Source organism: Chelmon rostratus, chromosome 14, assembly GCF_017976325.1.
Source record: "Chelmon rostratus isolate fCheRos1 chromosome 14, fCheRos1.pri, whole genome shotgun sequence".
In the NCBI taxonomy this organism is placed as follows: Eukaryota; Metazoa; Chordata; class Actinopteri; order Chaetodontiformes; family Chaetodontidae; genus Chelmon; species Chelmon rostratus.
In genome coordinates this window covers 15,040,983-15,060,422 of record NC_055671.1, presented here as the reverse complement: position 1 = coordinate 15,060,422, position 19,440 = coordinate 15,040,983, and the positions used below count along the sequence as shown (strand labels likewise).

Sequence of the window (19,440 nt, the reverse complement as noted above, 5' to 3'; positions counted from 1 at the left end):
AGGAGGAACAGATCAGTTCTGACCTAGTAGTTTTTTTTTTTTTTCAATGAAAGATGAGTTGGGAGATAGGGAGGAGGATGTAAGACTTGTATCACAGACAGTTTAATAACTTTTGACGTTTATTCCTCAGGTACAGCACAGCTACTTACACTGCAAACTCAGACTGGTGAGGCATCAGACATCAGAAGGCAGCAGGGACAGTTCAGGCCCCCTTATCAATTATGTACGGTACCCCAGCCTACTTCTGTGCTCACACGCACACACACACACCTGCTCACTCACCCACACAGCAGCAATTACTCTTCCTCTGCGCTCTGCGGTATCCTGGCAACAGTTGCCAGGATGGCAAGTGTGCACGCGCCACACCTCACTCTGTCCTGCAGGTCTGTGAGAGTGGAGGAGCAGGAAACAAACGGAGTGGTGAACTAAAACATAAAATGCAGGTTCTGAAAAGGAAAGCTGTTACAGCACAGGGGTCGTGCAGTGCAGGGAATTTGACATTGGGAACACAGTATGGTGGACTGAAACCAGTGAGCTACATGTGTGCACAGAGAAGTGAGAAGTGGCTTCATGGGACTTAATGAAAGGATAATAAACCTGTCTCAGTCTGAAACTCCTGTTTCTCAACAGAGGCACTGGAGTAGAAACATTGGCCTACATCCACTCGCCACCACTCTCTCATGCCTTGCACACACTTTCCCCTCATGCAAGTTAAGGCATCAAAACAGGGTAGAAGAAGCTCACTTTCTCATTTATATTGCTTCTAGGTCACCCATTTCTCTCCCTCTGACAAAACTGATACAGATATATGGCAGGGAGAGGGAGCGAAAAGGTAGCTGCTGAGGAGGCAAGTCCAAGGCAGCATTGATTCAGATAAGCTGGCGTGATACTGAAGTGTTGAGAGGTTTCAAGGTCAGTGTATACACCAGGCTGGTCTCTGTCAGATGCAGCAGTATTGATTGTCTCAGAGAGGATTGAAAAATTCCATATAGCTGGTTGTCTTTTCTTTATTAACATATGCAGGAAGATACTAGTAGTTTCAACTGCAGACAGCTGCACAGTCTGTATTAATATGTAGGTTTGTGTGTCACCCCAGTATATCTTACGTGAGTCCCACTATAGTTTACGTGACCAGCGTTCTAATCCCAGCAAAGCCTGAGGAGGACGATGGGGAGGTTTGGAGCAGCTGTGGACAAGGTATGTTACAGGATGTGGCGCTCTCTAGTGGCAGCATGCATGGAGAGGTTCAATGTCCCTATAAGGAGAAAAAAACCCTGCTTCCTTGCACTGTCTAGTGAGCAGTGGTCACATGGATGTCATGGAAAAAATAATAAGCCTGGACATATTGCGTCTCAGCGGAGGCAGCAGAGGAGAAATTTGTTTTTGCATTTATTGTGTCTTCACAATGACAGAGAGATCAAGGAAAATTTGAGGCAAAATGGACATTTTTGTTAAACTCAGTCATGCTTTCCACATCTAGGACTGGAGTTGTAATTGCAGCTGTGCTTAGAGTAAGAATAAGTATTTTGTCTGACTGAAGGTTCAGAATGAACGCCAAGTGTTCAACACCAAAATTAATCTACGATAATGTTTAAATTTCAGAGAAGTGTACATTTTCAACTTTCCATTGACCAAAGAATAGGCCAGTGGTGATAATATATACCATTTTCAACTGACAGCATGTTGTCATTCTCAAAGATGCTTTACATTAAATTAAAATTTGGATTCTTTGGAAAGAGTAATTTAATTTTAGTGTTTGAGATTTGATTAGGTTTGGAGTTATGAAAATAACTTTTGATTATAAAAATCACATTTTTGGCCTTCCCTTTTTTGCACGTAAGAAATATTAGAACCACCTCCTGTTCACAGGCGCTCTTCTTTTTGTCCATTTATCTCATACAATGCAAGCAGCAAATCTGTGAGTTTTTAGATTGATCATAGGAAAACAATTAGTTAATCATAACCAAATCTTATGCATCAACCAAGTCATGACCCTTGATTGTGCAAACCGCATTTGGTTACGAGATGTAAACTTTTCGCGTTTGTGGCTCCCCCTAGTTGTAGAATCTCTCAATATGCTCGGACCTAGCATCCAAACAGGTGTAGGTTACAATTGCTGAAGGTTTTCTTTTTATTTTATCCCCACATATGTGACTCCACATGCTCTTTGCTTACTCCTTTTAATCTTTGATTTTTGTTTAAAATCTTCAATATTACATTGCTTCCTCTTTGTCCCTGCTCTGTATATCCAATAGTGATGCAGCACTTCTAACTGGGTCAGCCCGTCCCTGCTTCACATCCCTCCCACCCTCCATGTCTTTCCACAAGCCACCCCCTCCTCCGCCTCCCCTTTTTCTCTGTATATGCATGCCTATAGTTTTTTTTTATGCAGCTCATGTGCTTACCATGTGCAGCAGCTCTCTCTTCCCTCATTTCACCCTCCTCTCCCTTTTCTGCTTGATTCAGATTCTGTCACATATCCTCTCATGGTATCTCATCCTGTTGCAAAATGACCCCCACCCCCTCACACACACATACACACAGTCACACACAGTCACTTGCATTTGTGTCTTATCCTCCTGAGTTTTAGTTTTTTCATATAGTAATGGTGTTAGTAGGTTTGTATGTGCAGGCAGGACTTATGGCGTGGCGAAGGCAGCTCTTATGTACATCTGAGCTGCTGTTTTCATTGGCTGAGACGGTCAGATCACCCTGTGATGCAGTAGAGGATATATATGACTGAGCAGTGCCCAATCAAAGACTGTTGCCATGCATTCACTACATACATGCATCTGTATACAGTATGTAGACAAACACACACGTAACATAAACCACTAATAGTAACACTAAGATAAGATTTATTTGTACCCTGAGGGAGATGTTGCATCAGCCACCTTTGCCGTCTATCCATATTACCTATCACGATAACATCAACATTCACAGCATACAAGACACAACATCCACCATAGGAAGCAGCACACCATGCCAGATGGAAATGAGTAGCTGCAGATGAAGAGGAAATCCTTGTGATGCAGTACATCACAAAGATTTTCTTTTTTTTTTTTTTGAGTATGTGAGACAGAAATGGTGGGTGTGAGATGAAAAATCTGGAAAAGAGATGCAGTAAACTGGCAAGAAGGAAAGTGAAACCAAAATTCTGGATACACTCATGCAACAATTACAGCACAGCATAAATACTATAACATACCAATATATTTAGTTTTTAAATCAACAAATTGATTGGACATACAGTATTCTTTTGGCTGCCACTCAATATTACATATATATATTTTCCTTTTGCAAAGAAAATGTGACAGATAATGGATTTATTTGGGTATGTTTTTCCCCGTGAAGTAGCAACAGCATTTTTATTGGGTGAAACAAAAATATATCTACCTAAACCATTTTAATTGTAATGATGCTGTATCTATGGCGTAAAATAGATCGTCAACATTATTCGATGTAAAACTTTAGAATTTAGTATGAATGGTTATGTACCTTAAACAAAATAATTGATTAATTATAATGATAATAGTACATTTTGGTCAACTGCTTCTCCTCAGTATTCACACACATGCACTAGTAAGCCCCACCCCTTGTCTTTTGATTGACGGCTCTGATCCCGAGACAGCAGGGTGGCCAGTCACGCTCTCGCCATGCAAATGAGCCGCGCTCGGGCCGGGCGGGTGCCCATGTGGACCAGCACCATGCCTTGTTGTTCTGCGCGCTGATTGGCTCGCTGGCGCCTGATTGTTCTTCATGCGCTGCGGGCCAGCAGCGGGAACGAAAACATGGAGTACCAGTGCCATCAGCGGGACTTCCATTTTTACGAATCACACAGAGATACGCAACTTTACCGTGAGCCCATTTTGCTCCGGGAGCCTTTAAACAGAGGTTTTTAACTTTTTAAAGGCAATGGTGCAATTTGGAATGGTCGTTAAGACTGACAGCGCGGAGTAGGAGGGCGTGATGCGGTTTCCGGGTTTTGTTGGAGGCCGTAGTAACAGGGCGGGGCAAGAATCCGGGAGGGGCGGGCCTTAACGAGAACACGACTCGCCTTGTTGTGTGTATTCCCGTGCTCGCATCGCCATCTTGTTGCAATCCTATTTTTTACGTATGCGAGGATCTACTTTCCGTTCGGCCGGATTAAAAATCGTCCGTCTGCTTCTAGGAGAAACACAGGGGACGAACAGATCGGGCGTGCGGGTGTGAACCGTGCACACGGCGCTTCCTATCGGGACACTACCTACCCCTCGGTCTTTTTCCTCCTTCCGTCCCGGGCCACCGGGTCGCCTGCCGTGAGGGTTTACGCGCAATGAGCATCGAAACACTTTTGGAGGCGGCCAGATATCTGGAATGGCAAGCCCAGCAACAACAGATCACACGTGGTAAGTTGAACAGCAGACTGGTGCATCGTGCTGAACGTACATGACACCAAGTAACAGTGTGTGTTACGTCCTAAACTGCCTTTTGGTGGACCGTATCTCGTTACTATCAACGGCAGGTCTTGCATTTTCAACCGACCCGCCTATGATGAACGGAAGCGTTTGTAGTTTCTCTTTTTCGCCCTGGGTTCATGCCAAAAAAGAGCGTGAAGTCGCTGCAAACTATCGGCTATTCCAGAGTGGTTAGTATTTGCACACATTTGTCTTCTCTTAATGCGGAAACGGTCAAAGTTGTTTTGCGAACTACTTTGCGCGCTCTCGGCGCGTGTGTGACAGTTTCACCACTCAAGTGACTCACCGCAAGCGTGTGTGTGTGAGTGTGTGTTGCTGTGTGTGCGCGAGAGAGAGATAGATAGACAGACATAGCAGAGGAGTTCCTGTTAGTAACCGTGCTCCATTTCTGTACTGTATCTTTGTTACGAAGCAACTGGCTGTGGAGTGTGCACTTTATTGCAATGTATTCATCTAAGAGCTCAGCCACGTTTTAAAATTACTGTAAAAAAAATTGTGATCAGAGAGTTTTATTGTCAAGAGAGTTTATCGTATCTGTTATAAAAGAGCCCCCTCGGAATCGATTTGCCACAGTTTTTTGTGCGTCGAGCACCGGCAGGGCGGTGGCGAGCGGAGGCTGCTCTTTACATAATACCCTGACATTGCTCAGCTATCTCATGACACACACTGGGGCGGGCCCTCACGCGCTTACCCCGTCACATTTGTATATCTGCGCGCGAGCCCATAAAATATTTGTTCGTGTCGCTCCTTTTTTGTTATTTGAAAGCGACGAGTTGTCGATCGAAATAATGATCACCAGCTGAGTAAAAGGGGACAGGGTGCTGCTTTTTGTGTTTCTCCCCTCTGATGACGTGTCAGACAAATCACCCCCCCCCCCCCCTTGCATACTTACCCTACCGCGTGCTAGGATCCGCCCACAACGACCACGTGCACATAGCCCCCCCTTCCTCCAGATACACACCTACGCGCACACAAATGCACACACATACACGCACACTAATCGGCCCCGCCCTTCCCATTCAGACTACTGACAGTGGCGGGTCAGAGAGAGAGAAAGGGGGGTAAGTAGGGCAGCGTCCCTGCTCACCCACCCCAGCCCAGCCCCCCTCAATGCAGAAGTTATGTAATTTACGTTTAGTGCATTTGACAATCTGGAGCATGGTGTATGCGTGGCTTGTACTACAAAAGCTAGGAAAACAATTTGGCACATGTTAGCATCCTCTCCTCTGATATCGACTTCTGTGTCTGCACGTCGGATTATATTTTACTGCTGATATTCAGCCTCTTTGTGGAATCCCCCCTTATTGTGTCATGTTAGCGAAGTGTCTCCTTCAGCCACTGCATTTTTACTCTGAGCTGACTGACTAGGTCTGAGCAACATGGTTGAAATCATAGTCATAACATTATAAAAGGTATATTCCAATCTTGTAATAGTCTTTGTCATACATTGCGGGACACCACACTGTAATAACAATTTTAGTTTCTGTCTCAGGATCTGGATAAAAGAAATGTACTGGAGTTGTAACAATCGATTAGTTGTCAACTATTAAATTAAGTGCCTACTATTTTGAAAATTGATTTTCTAGATAAACTGATGAATACATTTTTCCATGAAATGTCAGAAAACTCTATAAATATGTCCAGTATTTATCAGAGCCTAACATAACTCTTTAAATTGCTTGTTTTGCAGTAGTCCAAAACCAATAAATATTCAGTTGACTATCAAGATATGAAACCACAGAATGACTGGCAATGAATGGCAGTCTTGAAAAATGACTAAAACGATTCACCAGTAATCAAAATTGTTGATTGATTTTTTTTTGTCAATCGACCAATCCATCAGCTATTCATTTAAGCTCAACAAACTATGATAAGATCTCCTCTTGCCTTATTTAAACAAGCAAGATGCTCACAAAAAGAGGGAATTACTGCTAAGGCATGAGGAACAGAAGCATAACAGTGTTACAGCAAGGTAGCACTATTAATAACGTCTTAATTTCATTGTTGTCAAATCCCACAAATTGAGAACAATGTACGTTTCCAGAAGTGCAGAGTAATAGTTCTGTTGTGCATGACATGATGACTGTATCCAGATGGGCAGGCCTTCTCTGAGCTGAACTCTTGCCCTGGGTGAAAGGGAATTGCGTCATCAGGAGCCACTTTGTAGTTTCATGTGAGAAGCAATGAAAGTGTTACTTAACACTCAGCCAGGCATGTTGGCATGTGGTGTTTCTATTTCGCTCTATAATAGTGGTGATGGCTGGGCGGTGTGTTGGCGTTATGCAGGTTTGAGGAATCCCTGGGATCTTCTTCTGTGTCTAATGTTGCTGTTTCCATGGTAACTGAGGGCTTTCCACATTGCTTTGAGTCTGCTTGCAACGGTGTGCAGTAACTACTCACTCATATCATTAAGTGTGTGGATGTGCTTGTGTGTGTGTGTGCCCCTGCATACTCCACATGAGCACAGCGTGGGAACATTTCCATCCTACAATGTGATTTATTATTATATTTTATTTATTTTTTGTGGCTCTTTTTTTTTTTTTTTGCTTTTAGCCACACATCGATGCTTCATTTATACGCTGTCGTTATGCCAACTCTAGTTGACCCAGCAGAGTGGCTCCTTGACAGCAGTCCGCTGCTGTTGGTCAGACGGCCCTGACGTAGCCCAGGGGTGGAAGCACGCTCAGTGCTGGAACAGTCCAATCGCAGGGCAGACAGAGGGGTGTTCTCCCCTGTCAGGAAATGGATGCAGACACAATTTCTGTGGTTATTTCTCCCACCCCACCACCTGGTTCCCACAATGACATCATCATGTGTATGTGTTTGTGTGCATAGAGTGTTGAGATGTTCACTATGCAAACACAGTGACGTCCACTCTCATAGACAGTAATGTCTAGCACAACAATGAAACAGCCAGAGCTGCAACCATTCATCGATTAGTTGTCAGCCATTAAATGAATTGGCAACTATGTATGTATGTGTTGTAATCGAATTTGAGTAATTAAAAAAAAAGTAGAAATTCTCTGATTCCAGCTTCTTAACTGTGAATATTTTCAGCTTTCTTTTTTTTCAGTGAGAGTGAATTGAAAATCTTTGGCTTGTGGACAAAACAAGACATTTGAGGACGTCATCTTAGGCTTTGGGAAAGACTGATCAGCATTTTTCTCTGTTTTCTGACATTTTATAGGCCAAAAACTAATTGATTAATCACGAAAGTAATCAGCAGATTACTCATCAATAAGAATAATCATAGCTGCAGCCCTAGAAACAGCTAAGATTACCTGAAGGGAAATGTGTCATTTATTAAATGTTGGTCGACAGGTTAATTACAGGTAATTAATGAGGAATTTCTCTGATATTGAACCGAGGGCAGGTTGTCCAGTTTTTTATTCCATGTACAATTGACTCTTCTGTTTGTCTCTTCCTCATCTCGTCATCTCACCTCTCCCAACATTCTTGGTGATATCCATTATTTTCCATGGCTCACTCCTTTGTGCATCTTCTTTTTTCATCTCCTACAGAGGAAGAACAGCGCAAAGAGAAGGAGCTCATCAACAAGGAGGTGGAGTCGAGGCGTGTGGAACTTGTGACTTCGCTGTCTCAGCCGGTCAGAGCCAACCACATCACTTGGGGCGATGACACTCACCGCCAACAACCGCATAACCCTCCTGCCCTTCCGCCCCCCTCTCTCCCGCCCCCTCAAGTCCCCATCGCCGTCATCCCAATGGTCCCAGTTGTCACTGCGACACCCTCTGTCCCGACCCTTCCGCTTACAACGCCGATTGCTGCGGCAGCGACGTCGCTTAACAGCTCCCCGCCAGCCAAGAATGCTTCCTCCCCTCCACAGCAGCAGCAGCCGGCCTCTCCTCACTTGTTGTGCACCCCCCAGATGAAGGTAGAGACCGGTCAGCAGCTGGTTGGTGCAAAGTCCAGCCAGTCACAGCCTCAGGTTCAGATTCAGTACCCAACCTCCATCAGCACTAATAACCCTGGCTCGCAACATGCATTGGTCCCCCATCAAGCTCCACCCACATCTCAGCCGCGGCCTAATGGAGTGACGATGGAGGACATGAGGGGGATGGAAGGGAAGAGGAGACCAGGAGGGTCAGTTCATCTGTGTGTGTGTGCGTGCGCGCGCGCGTGTGCATGCATGTGTGTGTGTGTTAAAGTTGATTTACAGCACGAGTACAGTTTGATTTTATGGTCGTATTTGATCGTTTATTATGTGTTTCCAGAGCGGGGACCAGAGAGGTGCATAATAAACTGGAGAAGAACAGGTTAGTTCCATTAATGTGAACTTCTCGTTGTTGCACTTAGCGTTAATTTATCAGAAAATAAAATATGTAAAACAGCCCTGTTTAGCTTAGCCCACCACTTGACCGCCACAGACACACATTTCTGTGTTTATCAAATGTGTTATGAAAGGGTTTCAACAGCTCAAAGATCATGGCATTTCCTCAACCTACCCTATTCAAAACCATGTAATCCTTTTCAAGCATGCAAAATTGAAGTTGTGGCAATTTCAATGACACCAACGTTGTTAACCTCTCAAGCAAATGATGGTCTCACTAAGAAATGGTGACTATTCTCCAGGACAGTAAGCTCATGACGAGCATATCAAAAGTGTGACTCTTTCTCGTTTCTGACTCTTGGCCCTTCAGGCGAGCGCACCTCAAAGAGTGTTTTGAGACGCTGAAGAAGAACGTTCCAAATGTCGATGAGAAGAAAACCTCCAACCTCAGCGTTCTCCGCAGTGCTTTGCGTTACATACAGGTAGAGTTTGACGCTTTTACATACTGGTGTGGTCCGAAACAATGTTTCGGGTACTACTCTCGTCTTGTTTTTCACGGCATTGTTTCGATCTTTCTCTGGTCTTGAATTGGTGGAACTGGTTCAGCTCTGGGAACAGCGTGGGCTTTGCTCCAGTGTAGTTGATGGATTTCATTGCATGGCATCCACAGAATCCTGTGAATCAGCCTATAAAGAGTCTGTACATAGTAATGTCTATTTTTTTTAACACACTTGGAGTTTGCTTTTCTTGAGGACATTAGTTTAGTTTTGTAGGGAGATTCGTATCTATTGGAAATGTTGTGAAACTGTTATGATGTTGTATCAGGCAGTATAAAAAAAGAAAAGGTGCTGGTTTTCCCAACAGCTAAATAACCGGAAAGTTTGAAGGAGTAACATTTTTGTGGGGAAAGATTTGTAGCACATTGAAATTGTGTGGAGAACTAAAACAGCATTGTTGAGGGTGGTGTGGGGGAGGGAACTGCATACCCTGAAGAGGTGAGTTTTCTGTCTACAAAAGTAGACGAGGGAGGATTTCTGCACTATGGCAGAAATGAATTGCAGCCTGGAGCGAGATGCATTTTTTTTTCTTCGTGAAGTCGGAGCTCATGATATTGAGTTCAATGGAATATGCAATTGGGAGTCAGTGGAAGGCGCTAAATTAGGCCATGAGATTGAAGAGCGTGTTCAAAACAAGACTGGCTGCAAGATCTTGGGTCAGCCTGCAGGGAGCACAACACAGAGGGATTTGAGGCAGTCTTTGACAGGAGATGATGATGGTTTTGAAATGAGGCAGAGCCAGGGTGCTGGTGAGGAAATCTGCACAACTCAAGATTTCATGGCTTAAAAATCTTTCCATTCACCACCCCCAAAAACAAATGGCAACAGGATATTTAACGGCAGCCGCTACTAGTGCTGAAACAGTCAGTCAGTGCATCAGTCGCTCAACAAAAAGCTAATCCGCAACAGCTTTGATAACAGATCAATAATTTATGAGCAAAATGTCAAACATTCACAGTTACATCTATTCAAATGTGAGGATTTTACGGCTTTTCTCGCTTTTATATAGTTGCAAATTGAACATTTTGGGATTTTGGATACAGCAAGCAATTTGTTGCTGTTCCTTTGGGCTGTGGGAAGTTATCAAGGCGTTTTTCATTATTTTCTGTTTTATAGGCTAAAAAATGTATTAATCAAAAATATAATTACATTCCCTTTTTATATTAGTAGAAAAATTAACCTGCAATATTTGATTTAGAAAACAGAATTTTGTGAAATGAAAAGGCAATTTGTTGAAATCAACACAATATGATTCTACAGCAAATCAATAGTAATAATATTGAATTATTTCCCAATTAAGGCAATGGAACACAGCTGCACTAGAAATGAAATCTGAATATGCTGCCACTACTCTGTGTATTTCTCCATGTTCCTGTTTTGGTATATTCTTCTCTGACCTATAAATCAATCGGTAGGTTTTTATTGTAGATGATCGGCTAGCCCCCTCTTTTTTTCCCACCTCGTCTCTTGGTACCTCTCCTCATGCAACCTCTCTCTCCCTCTCTCGGAGCCATGTGAGATCTGAGCACATGGCTAGCGCAAGCCCGATGATGTCATCGACGCTCACCCACTCCGGTCCGCTCTGCACCGGCAGATTTCAGAGACAGTGTCAGGTACAGGGTATGGTAATGGAGCGGTGCGACAGCCTTTCCATGGTTGTAACGGTGGAATAGGTGCAGATTTGCAACAGTTGTATCAGATCTTCTTTTCCTTTTAACTCAACCTTTTCTTCCCTTTCGTCTCGTCCTGTATCTCCCTGCTGTCTGTCGCGTTTAGAACCATTGGTAACCATAGCAACGGACAGCAGGTGGCCAGGGCACTTCAGTCGGTCCTTTCCTCCATGTTTGTCTGCATGAGCGAGTGTGTATGAGGTGGTGCGTGTCTGTGTGTGATGTCAAGACTAAAACAGTCAATCAGTTTCTGCTTACATTGGTCTTTTATGGAGCACTGATGTGAGCTTTCAGGACATCAAGTGTTTCCATTTGCTCCTTTTTGAAATACCTTGTCCTCATATCAACCTTGTGAAGATCACACGTATACACAGATGTATATGTGATTGAGGCAGAGATACCTGTTAGGGCAAAATATCATCTAATTTTCACATATTTTTAATGAGACAGGATGTGTTGAAAGAGGTAGAATAAAGAATAAAAGAGGCATAGATGAAGCAGAGGAGGAGGAGGGAAAAGAGGGGGAAGGGTGTAGAGGGAGTGTGGGATGGAAGTGTAGAGGAGGAGGAGGAGGGGGCGTGGGCTGGGAGTGATCTGAAGCACCAGACTGGCAAACGTCCAGTCACATCACTCCTTACATGTAATTACCCCTGTGCTTCACCCAGTTAGATAGCTCCTTATGTTTCTTTACAAGCTGCTGCTCAAGCAGCCAAATCCTCAAGGATGGGGTTGCCAAGGAAACTGCTATGGGTGACAGCTGTTTCCTTGGTGATTTGCCGCAGGCCTAATGGTGTCTGGGTTTGTATGGGAAGACCTTGAAATCATGTTTGTGGGGGCACATGTGCACATACATAAGCAGTTGTTGTTCCTCTGTGGCCAGCTTTGGCAAGATAATGTTTGTTGGCTGTGAATGTGTGTCAGTAGTGTCATGCTTTGTCTTAACGTCTAGTAGAGGGAGTGTGTGGAGTGAGTGTGCATATGGAGCAGACACACGGTAGATGTTATAGTCACGCAAGAAATAACAGACATGAATGGACTAGAATAACTTTTCTTGTGATGACAGAAACTCTGTAGTCGGATGTTAAGACTATTAGGACGTAATTGCTGGAAATACTTGAGCTGATTTGCTGTTATTTCCAAAACCACCACCTCCTCTTCACTCAAGACCCCTTAAACTGAGCTGACAACTAAGGGAGAAGGCGGCATGTGTGTAGGCATGTAGAGGGTAGGATGTTAGATGAGAAATGTGGAGCTGTTGTAAGATGGCAAAGTTCAGCAGGTGTGGACTGGTAGCTAGGGAGTGGTGAGGAAAGTGGGCATGCGTGTGAGGCCATCACATGTCTACAGAGGGTAAACAGTGTCTTGTAGAAAGATTATGCGTCTCTGTGTGCTTATTTTCCATCCTCTTCAGTGTTTTCCATCTCTATATCCTCTTTTTGGTTGTACTGGTAAGACAGGAATCTGTGTGGGTTTTTTTTTTTCAGACATTATGCTGATTATTCAAAAAGTCCACAGGATATTTATTTTTCAGTGACATAATGAACCCAACCAGCGGCACACATTAAAAACAGTATTTGGTTTCTGTTTACCAATCTGATCCCCTCACCTCCTTCCTTTCTCACCTCTACATCCTCTGTCGTCCTTTACCTTCCCATTTTCCTCCTGTACCTCCCCTCTCCCTCCTCCCCCACTCCCTCATTCCTTGCCAGTAATCTGTGTTAATGTCTTTACCCCTTCATACTGTTTGGTGTTCATGCGTCAGCTGACCCACACAGAATCTGGGTCACAGAGACAGCGTGGTGCGGCTGGAAAAGCTGTACTCTTTCTTTTAAGTTTTCTTTCTTTTTGTGTCTCCTGCTGTGTTTTTATTCTTAATTTCAATTGTGAAACTACAAACGCACATGCAGCTTCCTGTTCAGTCAATGACAGTGCTGCGCTAGGAATGAAGACTTTCATTCAGCCACATGTGACTAATGCAGTATTCCAGTGACATCAGAATTTATGGGACGGTGATGACCTCAAGTAATGAAACATGGCATCCCACCCTGACCGCGTTCTCTCAGAAAAACAAGCCTGATATCCAGGAAATAGGAGGTGCTTAAGTCTGGGACGCCAACAAAAGCAGTGCGAACATGCTTGAATTTGTATGCATGCCTTCCTGCACGGAGAACATTGTGTTTCAGGATTGTGCAAGCTGGGGTGAATATGGGAGTGGCCAAGACTGCACAGAGAGAGAAAGTTGGTGTGAATTCTTTTTTCTGCTGCAGTGCCAGTTTTTTGAACTGTAGATATTTAAAACTGATTCTAGCTCTGCATACATAAGGTATGTTCTCAATTAGTGGCCTGGGTCTTTATTTAGGAGAGACAGAACAAGTCTTTGTTTCTATTTTTCCCCTGTGTTTAAAAATAATTTTATTAACCTGTTTCCCTGTTTTATGATCTGCCAATGTGTGCCTGTTGCTGCTGTTAACACTTCCTCCATCTGTTTCATATTAACACATTTCCAGGATTTCATGGGACAGAATGTCGCTACTCGGAAGACTTTTATTGGAAACCCCTGCAGGAAGTTTATTATTTATCTCAGAGGGGAAAAACCCAACAAAGCAATATTAATCACACCTAATTAAGTGAGTGAGGAAAGTAGTTCTTGTTAAAAACAGGGTTTGTACAAAGTCTTGAAAGTTTGGAAAATGCTTATTTCTAAGCTTTATATTTTCAAGGTTCAAATATACTCCTTTAAAAAATGCTTGATTTTCAACATCATCTGGTGTTACATCGACACAATCACTCACTTTAACCAAAGATAGTTTAATATTTGAAATAAGAGTATTCATATTTGTTTGTTGTGTCCTGGCGTTGAACTTAGAGAGCATTAAATAATTATCATCAAAACATGTAATAAAGTTAATATGAACAGCATTTAAAATAAACAAAGTGACAGTATACATTGATTGCTGTGGGTTTAAACAAAATTCTTTAAATTTACTTTATTTACTTTCACATTTTGGTAACAATTTGGATGTGATGATAAAGTCTTGAAGAGTTTTGGTTCAGGTACCTTGAAAGTGCTTGAAAAATATATGAATTTCACTCTTATATTGCCGTATGAACCTGTGAAAAGAAACTCAATATTATGCAGAATTTCCAAGATAACCCTGCTGTCTGTGTCTCCCCTGGAAGACTCTGAAGAGGAAGGAGAAGGAGTACGAGCATGAGATGGAGCGTTTGGCCAGAGAGAAGATCGCTACGCAGCAGCGGCTGGCAGAGCTGAAGAACGAGCTCAGCCAGTGCATGGACGTCATCGAGATCGACAGAGTCCTCCGTCAGACCATCCAGCCAGAGGACGACCAGGCCTCCACATCCACTGCCTCAGGTACAGGGATGAGATGCAACTACTCTCCAGTATACATTATACATATTACCTGCATACCTGATACTCCTACACGCTATTATTTTTAATGGGGTATGCAGGGGAGAGTAAGCAGTGGTTGAGTTTAACTTTAATTTCAGTGAACCTCTTGACAGTCTCAGTGGACTTATTTTTATTATATTTGAATTTTTGTTCACATAAATCAACATTCATGAACACACACACACACACACACACAGTGCATAAACATGACACTGTTTCCTGGAGGGTATCATGATGACTGACAGTTTCCTCTCTGGTCTGCAGAAGGAGAAGACAACTTTGAGCAGGACATTGACGATGATGTCCCAGCTCCTATTCCGGCACCCGCGTCCCTCCCCAAACCAACACCTCCCATCTTACAAGCCCAGCCGCTCCTCACCTCTCACCTGTCAATCCAGCACACCACCCTGCCTCTCTCTGGTGTCCTGACTACACCCTCCTCCTCAGCTCCACCTCCACCTCAAGCCATCGTCTCTGCTCCGGCCCCAGGTCCGCCCCCTCCTCTGCCGGCTCATCCCGTTCAGCCCCCAGCTGTGCAGGTTCAGCCTACTGTCATCGCTCACGCCGCGGTCTCCCACCCATCAGTGATCCAGGCTGTCAATCACGGCCTGCCAGCCAATCACAAGCACCTGACGCACATCGCCCCTTCGCCTGGTCCCAACTCCTCCACCCCACAGCCGATCGCAGCGGCTCCTGCTGCCACCGCCACTCACCAGCCGATAGCTGCCCAGCCCATCGGACACATCACCGTCCACCCTGTGGCTCACCTGGGAGGCCCCTTGTCATCCCACCTCCCAACTCTCTACCCCCAGGGCGTGTCTGTCTCCCAGCCCACCATGGTGGGCCACATCACTCACACCTTCACCCATCACACCCTGCCGCACGTCCAGGCCAATCCTCAAGCTAACACTAACGGAGCCCAGGTGAACAGCGCAGCCATGATGAGCCAGGGGAACCCGTCGCTAGGGAAACCCACAGCTGTGCTGGCCCCCCACCCACAGCTGGTTGGACAGGCTGCCGTCCTCAACCCTGTCACTATGGTTACAGTCCCAACCTTCCCTGTCAGCACACTCAAACTGGCCTGAAAGAGTAAAACATAGCTGGGACGGACTGATGAAAGGAAGACAGGTGAAGGAGAGAAAGATTCAGAACTTCTGGATGAGTTTTCACACTCCTACCAATAATCACTAGCAGAGAATCTCTGACAGACACATGCAAATTTACAAAAGAAGAACATCAACTGTTTTTTGGACAACCTGCGATGAATATGTCCAGATATTTTTGTCACAGCTGTGATAGTTTGTGAACAACAACATTAAAGCAGAGTCAGTGGGTCAGGCCATTGTTCGTGAAAATAAGACTGTGACATTAGTCTGTGCTGCAAAGACAGGAACTCTGTTTTACCTTCCTACCTTCCTTCCTTCTTACCTACCTTCCTTCCTTCCTTCCTCCCTTCCTTCCTTTACAACCAGAAGCACTAACATAATAAGCTCAGTTCACACTCAGGCATCAAGGATTTACCTTAACTTTTCATTCACTCATTGAGGGCAAACGCATGAAAGAGTTGTTTGTCGTCAGGCTGTTGCCCCTGGAGATGGAGTGTGTGTGCCCGTTTTGTATTCATATATTCATGTCATGTCATGTGGGACATTCTGGTGGAATAATGTCACTGATATGTTTGAGGGCAGGAGGAGAAGGCAGCTCAGTCGTCTTACTCATCAGAATTAATGACACACAGGGCATGTACCATAGTCCGCTAAATAGAGCTAAAGCATCGTCACTTACTGATTTTCTTCACTTTTTGTTGTCAGGGACACTGACAGAAAAGTTTCTCATCTACATTGCTTCCAGTTTCTTTTTCCCCTCACTTTTGCTCTCCAGTCTGAGCAAAAACTTGCTCCTTGGAGTGACCGTTCAGCCCTCTCCAACGTCCTTCTAAATGAAGGTTCCTCACTAATGCACTTGGCACCAAACACCTTGCAAATAGTAAACCAGATCCAATTTGCAGCTAAAAAAGAAGGAAAAAGACACAACCTCATCACCTTTATATGTGATTTCTGTTCTGCCGTCAGCTTCTGTCCCAAGTGTCCCACTCAGCAGTGGAGTTATTTATCCACCTCCCCTTGTGGCTTTCTTTTTGGAGGGCGACTCCAAAACAGTGGAGTGTCCCTCCAAACATGGAGCAACTCCAGAACTGAGAGGCACGGTTAAAGGGGAAGAATTAGAGCAAGGATTGCCTGGTTTGCTTAACATGCAGCAGCATCTGTTTTTAACTGCCTTGTGGAGAAGTCATGTCTAGAGACAACATGACCTTTGCCTGTTGGTTATTACACAGGCATTGGATTTCCTCGTAGGAAACCACCAAACTACAGATTTAAAAGTAGACCGATAAGTTTGAGCCCAACAGGCAGAAAGTCCTGTGTTGTTAAAGGCTCTTGGACTGTCAGATTGATTTGATTCTTGCTGTGCACAAAACACAGAGGGGGCTTGACAAAATGATTTCACTGTGAGAAAACTAAGTTACTCATACACCTAAAGATTTGTCATTTGAGTACATCGATTCCTATCAAGTGTTTGGACTCACAGATGATTTTTGAGGCAAAAAAGATCAGGAAACCAGCCAGAGTTATTCTAAAACTCCTGTGTGTCCCGTGCAGTGTTTGCATGTGCATCACATTGGCTTTTAATAAGATAGTTCATCAGCTAAAATCATGTTTTCACAACAGTCAAGGCCTGCCGTCGACCGTTTATTCCAAACGCCTGGATTTAATTTCAAAGGCGGAAAAGATGCTGACATCCCGTACAACCACTTAACTCCTCTCGTAACATGCGTGAGTGTTTCCCTTAACACACTGTAAGGCGATGCAGGTTTTCATCCTCGTCACTCTAATGCAACAGCTCCCTCTGCTGCCTCGGCTCAGACCTCATACTGATCTTCCAACAGTTTGGGGCACAACGCAAACGTCCTGCACAGGCTTTTAAATTTTTGAAAAACGATGAGAGACGCGATGGCTGTTGACCACGAAAACAGTAGTTTGACAAACAAAATCTTAACAGGAGAGATAATCCTTACTCAAGTTTCGTACGGCATTATAGTGGACACAGTGTGGTCTCCTGATAAATTCCAACTGCTGAGAAGATTGTGAGGTGTGGACGAGAGCGCCAGAAAAGCTAGTAAGTGGAGCTTGAGTCACGATTTTTTATTTGGTCAAAGTAGGAGAGATTTTCTCACTGAATGGTCTTGAAATGATTGGATACAGCACAAGAAATGTTTTTTTTTTTTTTAAAGACTGGAGGAAATATTGTTCAGGCCTAAGATCTGGTTGCATTTTGTTGCAATTTAGTGAAGAATAATTTGGCAGTGACTACAGCTGCGATGATTAGTCGATTAATCGAGTAGTCGATTGAAAGAAAATTAATTTCCAACTATTATAATCGATTCATTATTTTGGTCATTTTTCAAGCAAAAATGTCAAACATTTGCTGGTTCCAGCTTCTTAAATGTGAGGGTTTTATGACAGTGAATGAAGAGTTGTTGGGTTTTGGGCTGTTGATTGGACAAATGAAGCAGTTTAAAGACGTAACTTTAGACTCTGGAATATTGTGATGAGCATTTCCAGCAATTTTTTGACGTTTTATGGACGAAATGATTGATTGTGAAAATAACCGTGAGTTGCGGCCCTTAGAGCGAGGTGACATTTTTATGATATTGACTTTGTCCAACAAACAATGTGGAACACCAGAGCTAAAATCCTCTGCCCCAGTCCAGAAGATCAGTTTGACAAAAAACAGTTTCTCAGTGTTTTCATTTCAAAATGGAAAATGTGTTGTGACGCCCCCTTTTCTTTGTGTATGTGTCTTTTTTGTGCGTCTATGTTTCTGTGTGTTTTATGTGCACGTACTCAAAACATTCATGGCTTCACAGCCTTCTTGCCAGCCTATACATGTCACACCATAAAATCTCCTGTCTGTGTATGTGTATGAAGTCAAAGTTGCGTGGATCCGCTCCTCGCCTCTTCTGCTGTTTCTGTATGTTATGTCTGTATATGTGACTGTATTCAATATGTTTTATATTCTGTATTATAGTTAATCCTACTGTACCTGTAGCATGGCTGTTTTTGGTTATACAGTTTGCCCTGTGCATGATAGAGAGTGTGTGTGTGTAGCAAGCAAGCTATGTTTTTTTACACAGAGGTGATTTATGGTATGAGCCTGTCTGGGTGCTATCGTGTGTGCCTATACTCAGTTTTCCTGAACACTGTGACAACTCTGGCAGAACACGTACACATTGAGCGAATGGAAGAGACAAAGATTTACTGTCCTAATTGTTTTTTTATGTTTTTAAGTTTTCCATTTTGTGAGTTGGACTGAGACATGGAGTGGAAAAAGTAGAAAAAAAAAACAAAACAAAAAAAAGTTGTTGCTCTTATCTTGATAACACAATAATGTCTAATATTCAATTTGAGTTTTGTAATATTTGTATGTACGTATGAAAGTTTTGTAAATTTGTGATCGTATGCACGTTTTGGCATATGAGTGTATGTATCTTCAAATTTAAAAATGCTTGTTTCTTTTTGGTTTTGTTTTGCATGTAGATCGCCGTTTAGTTTCTTTTGTTTAAAGGTTTTGTTTTTCTGTTTTTTTTTTGGGACCATGTACAATACTGTATAACGTGGGCAGGATCTTGGACCTCATGCTACATTGATATTATATATGAATATAAAAACATGTTTTCCCTATGGAGAAAGTTTTAAGTTATATATCGCCTGTACACTTTGGGCTGCCTTTTAGATCTAACTGTCCACTGTTTAAGATAACAATGATGATAATGGATACAACATATTAATGATGAAGAATTATGCTGATGAAATAATAAAGATTCTTAATAAATCTTATTACATTTACAACACATCTTGCTCCTGTGTTTAATGCTCTTGTGTAAAAATAGAAACAGATATAAGTTGCAGTTATAAAGATTTTTTTATTAATATGTTTTGACTTGTTATGAAACAGTAGAGAAGATTAAAAATACAAAAAAAGAGAAAAACAACAT

The 19,440-nt window shown here is 43.2% G+C and overlaps 1 protein-coding gene across 1 annotated transcript; it reads left to right on the top strand.

Moving 5' to 3' along the window:
* Positions 1-4,086: 4,086 nt before the first annotated feature.
* On the top strand, positions 4,087-19,285 carry mntb (MAX network transcriptional repressor b). The gene is made up of 6 exons (XM_041952636.1): positions 4,087-4,388; positions 7,979-8,561; positions 8,693-8,734; positions 9,119-9,230; positions 14,156-14,348; positions 14,652-19,285. Exons 1-6 carry the CDS (start codon positions 4,316-4,318, stop codon positions 15,470-15,472), a joined length of 1,824 nt encoding a protein of 607 aa, XP_041808570.1. The 5' UTR covers positions 4,087-4,315; the 3' UTR covers positions 15,473-19,285.
* Positions 19,286-19,440: the final 155 nt, after the last annotated feature.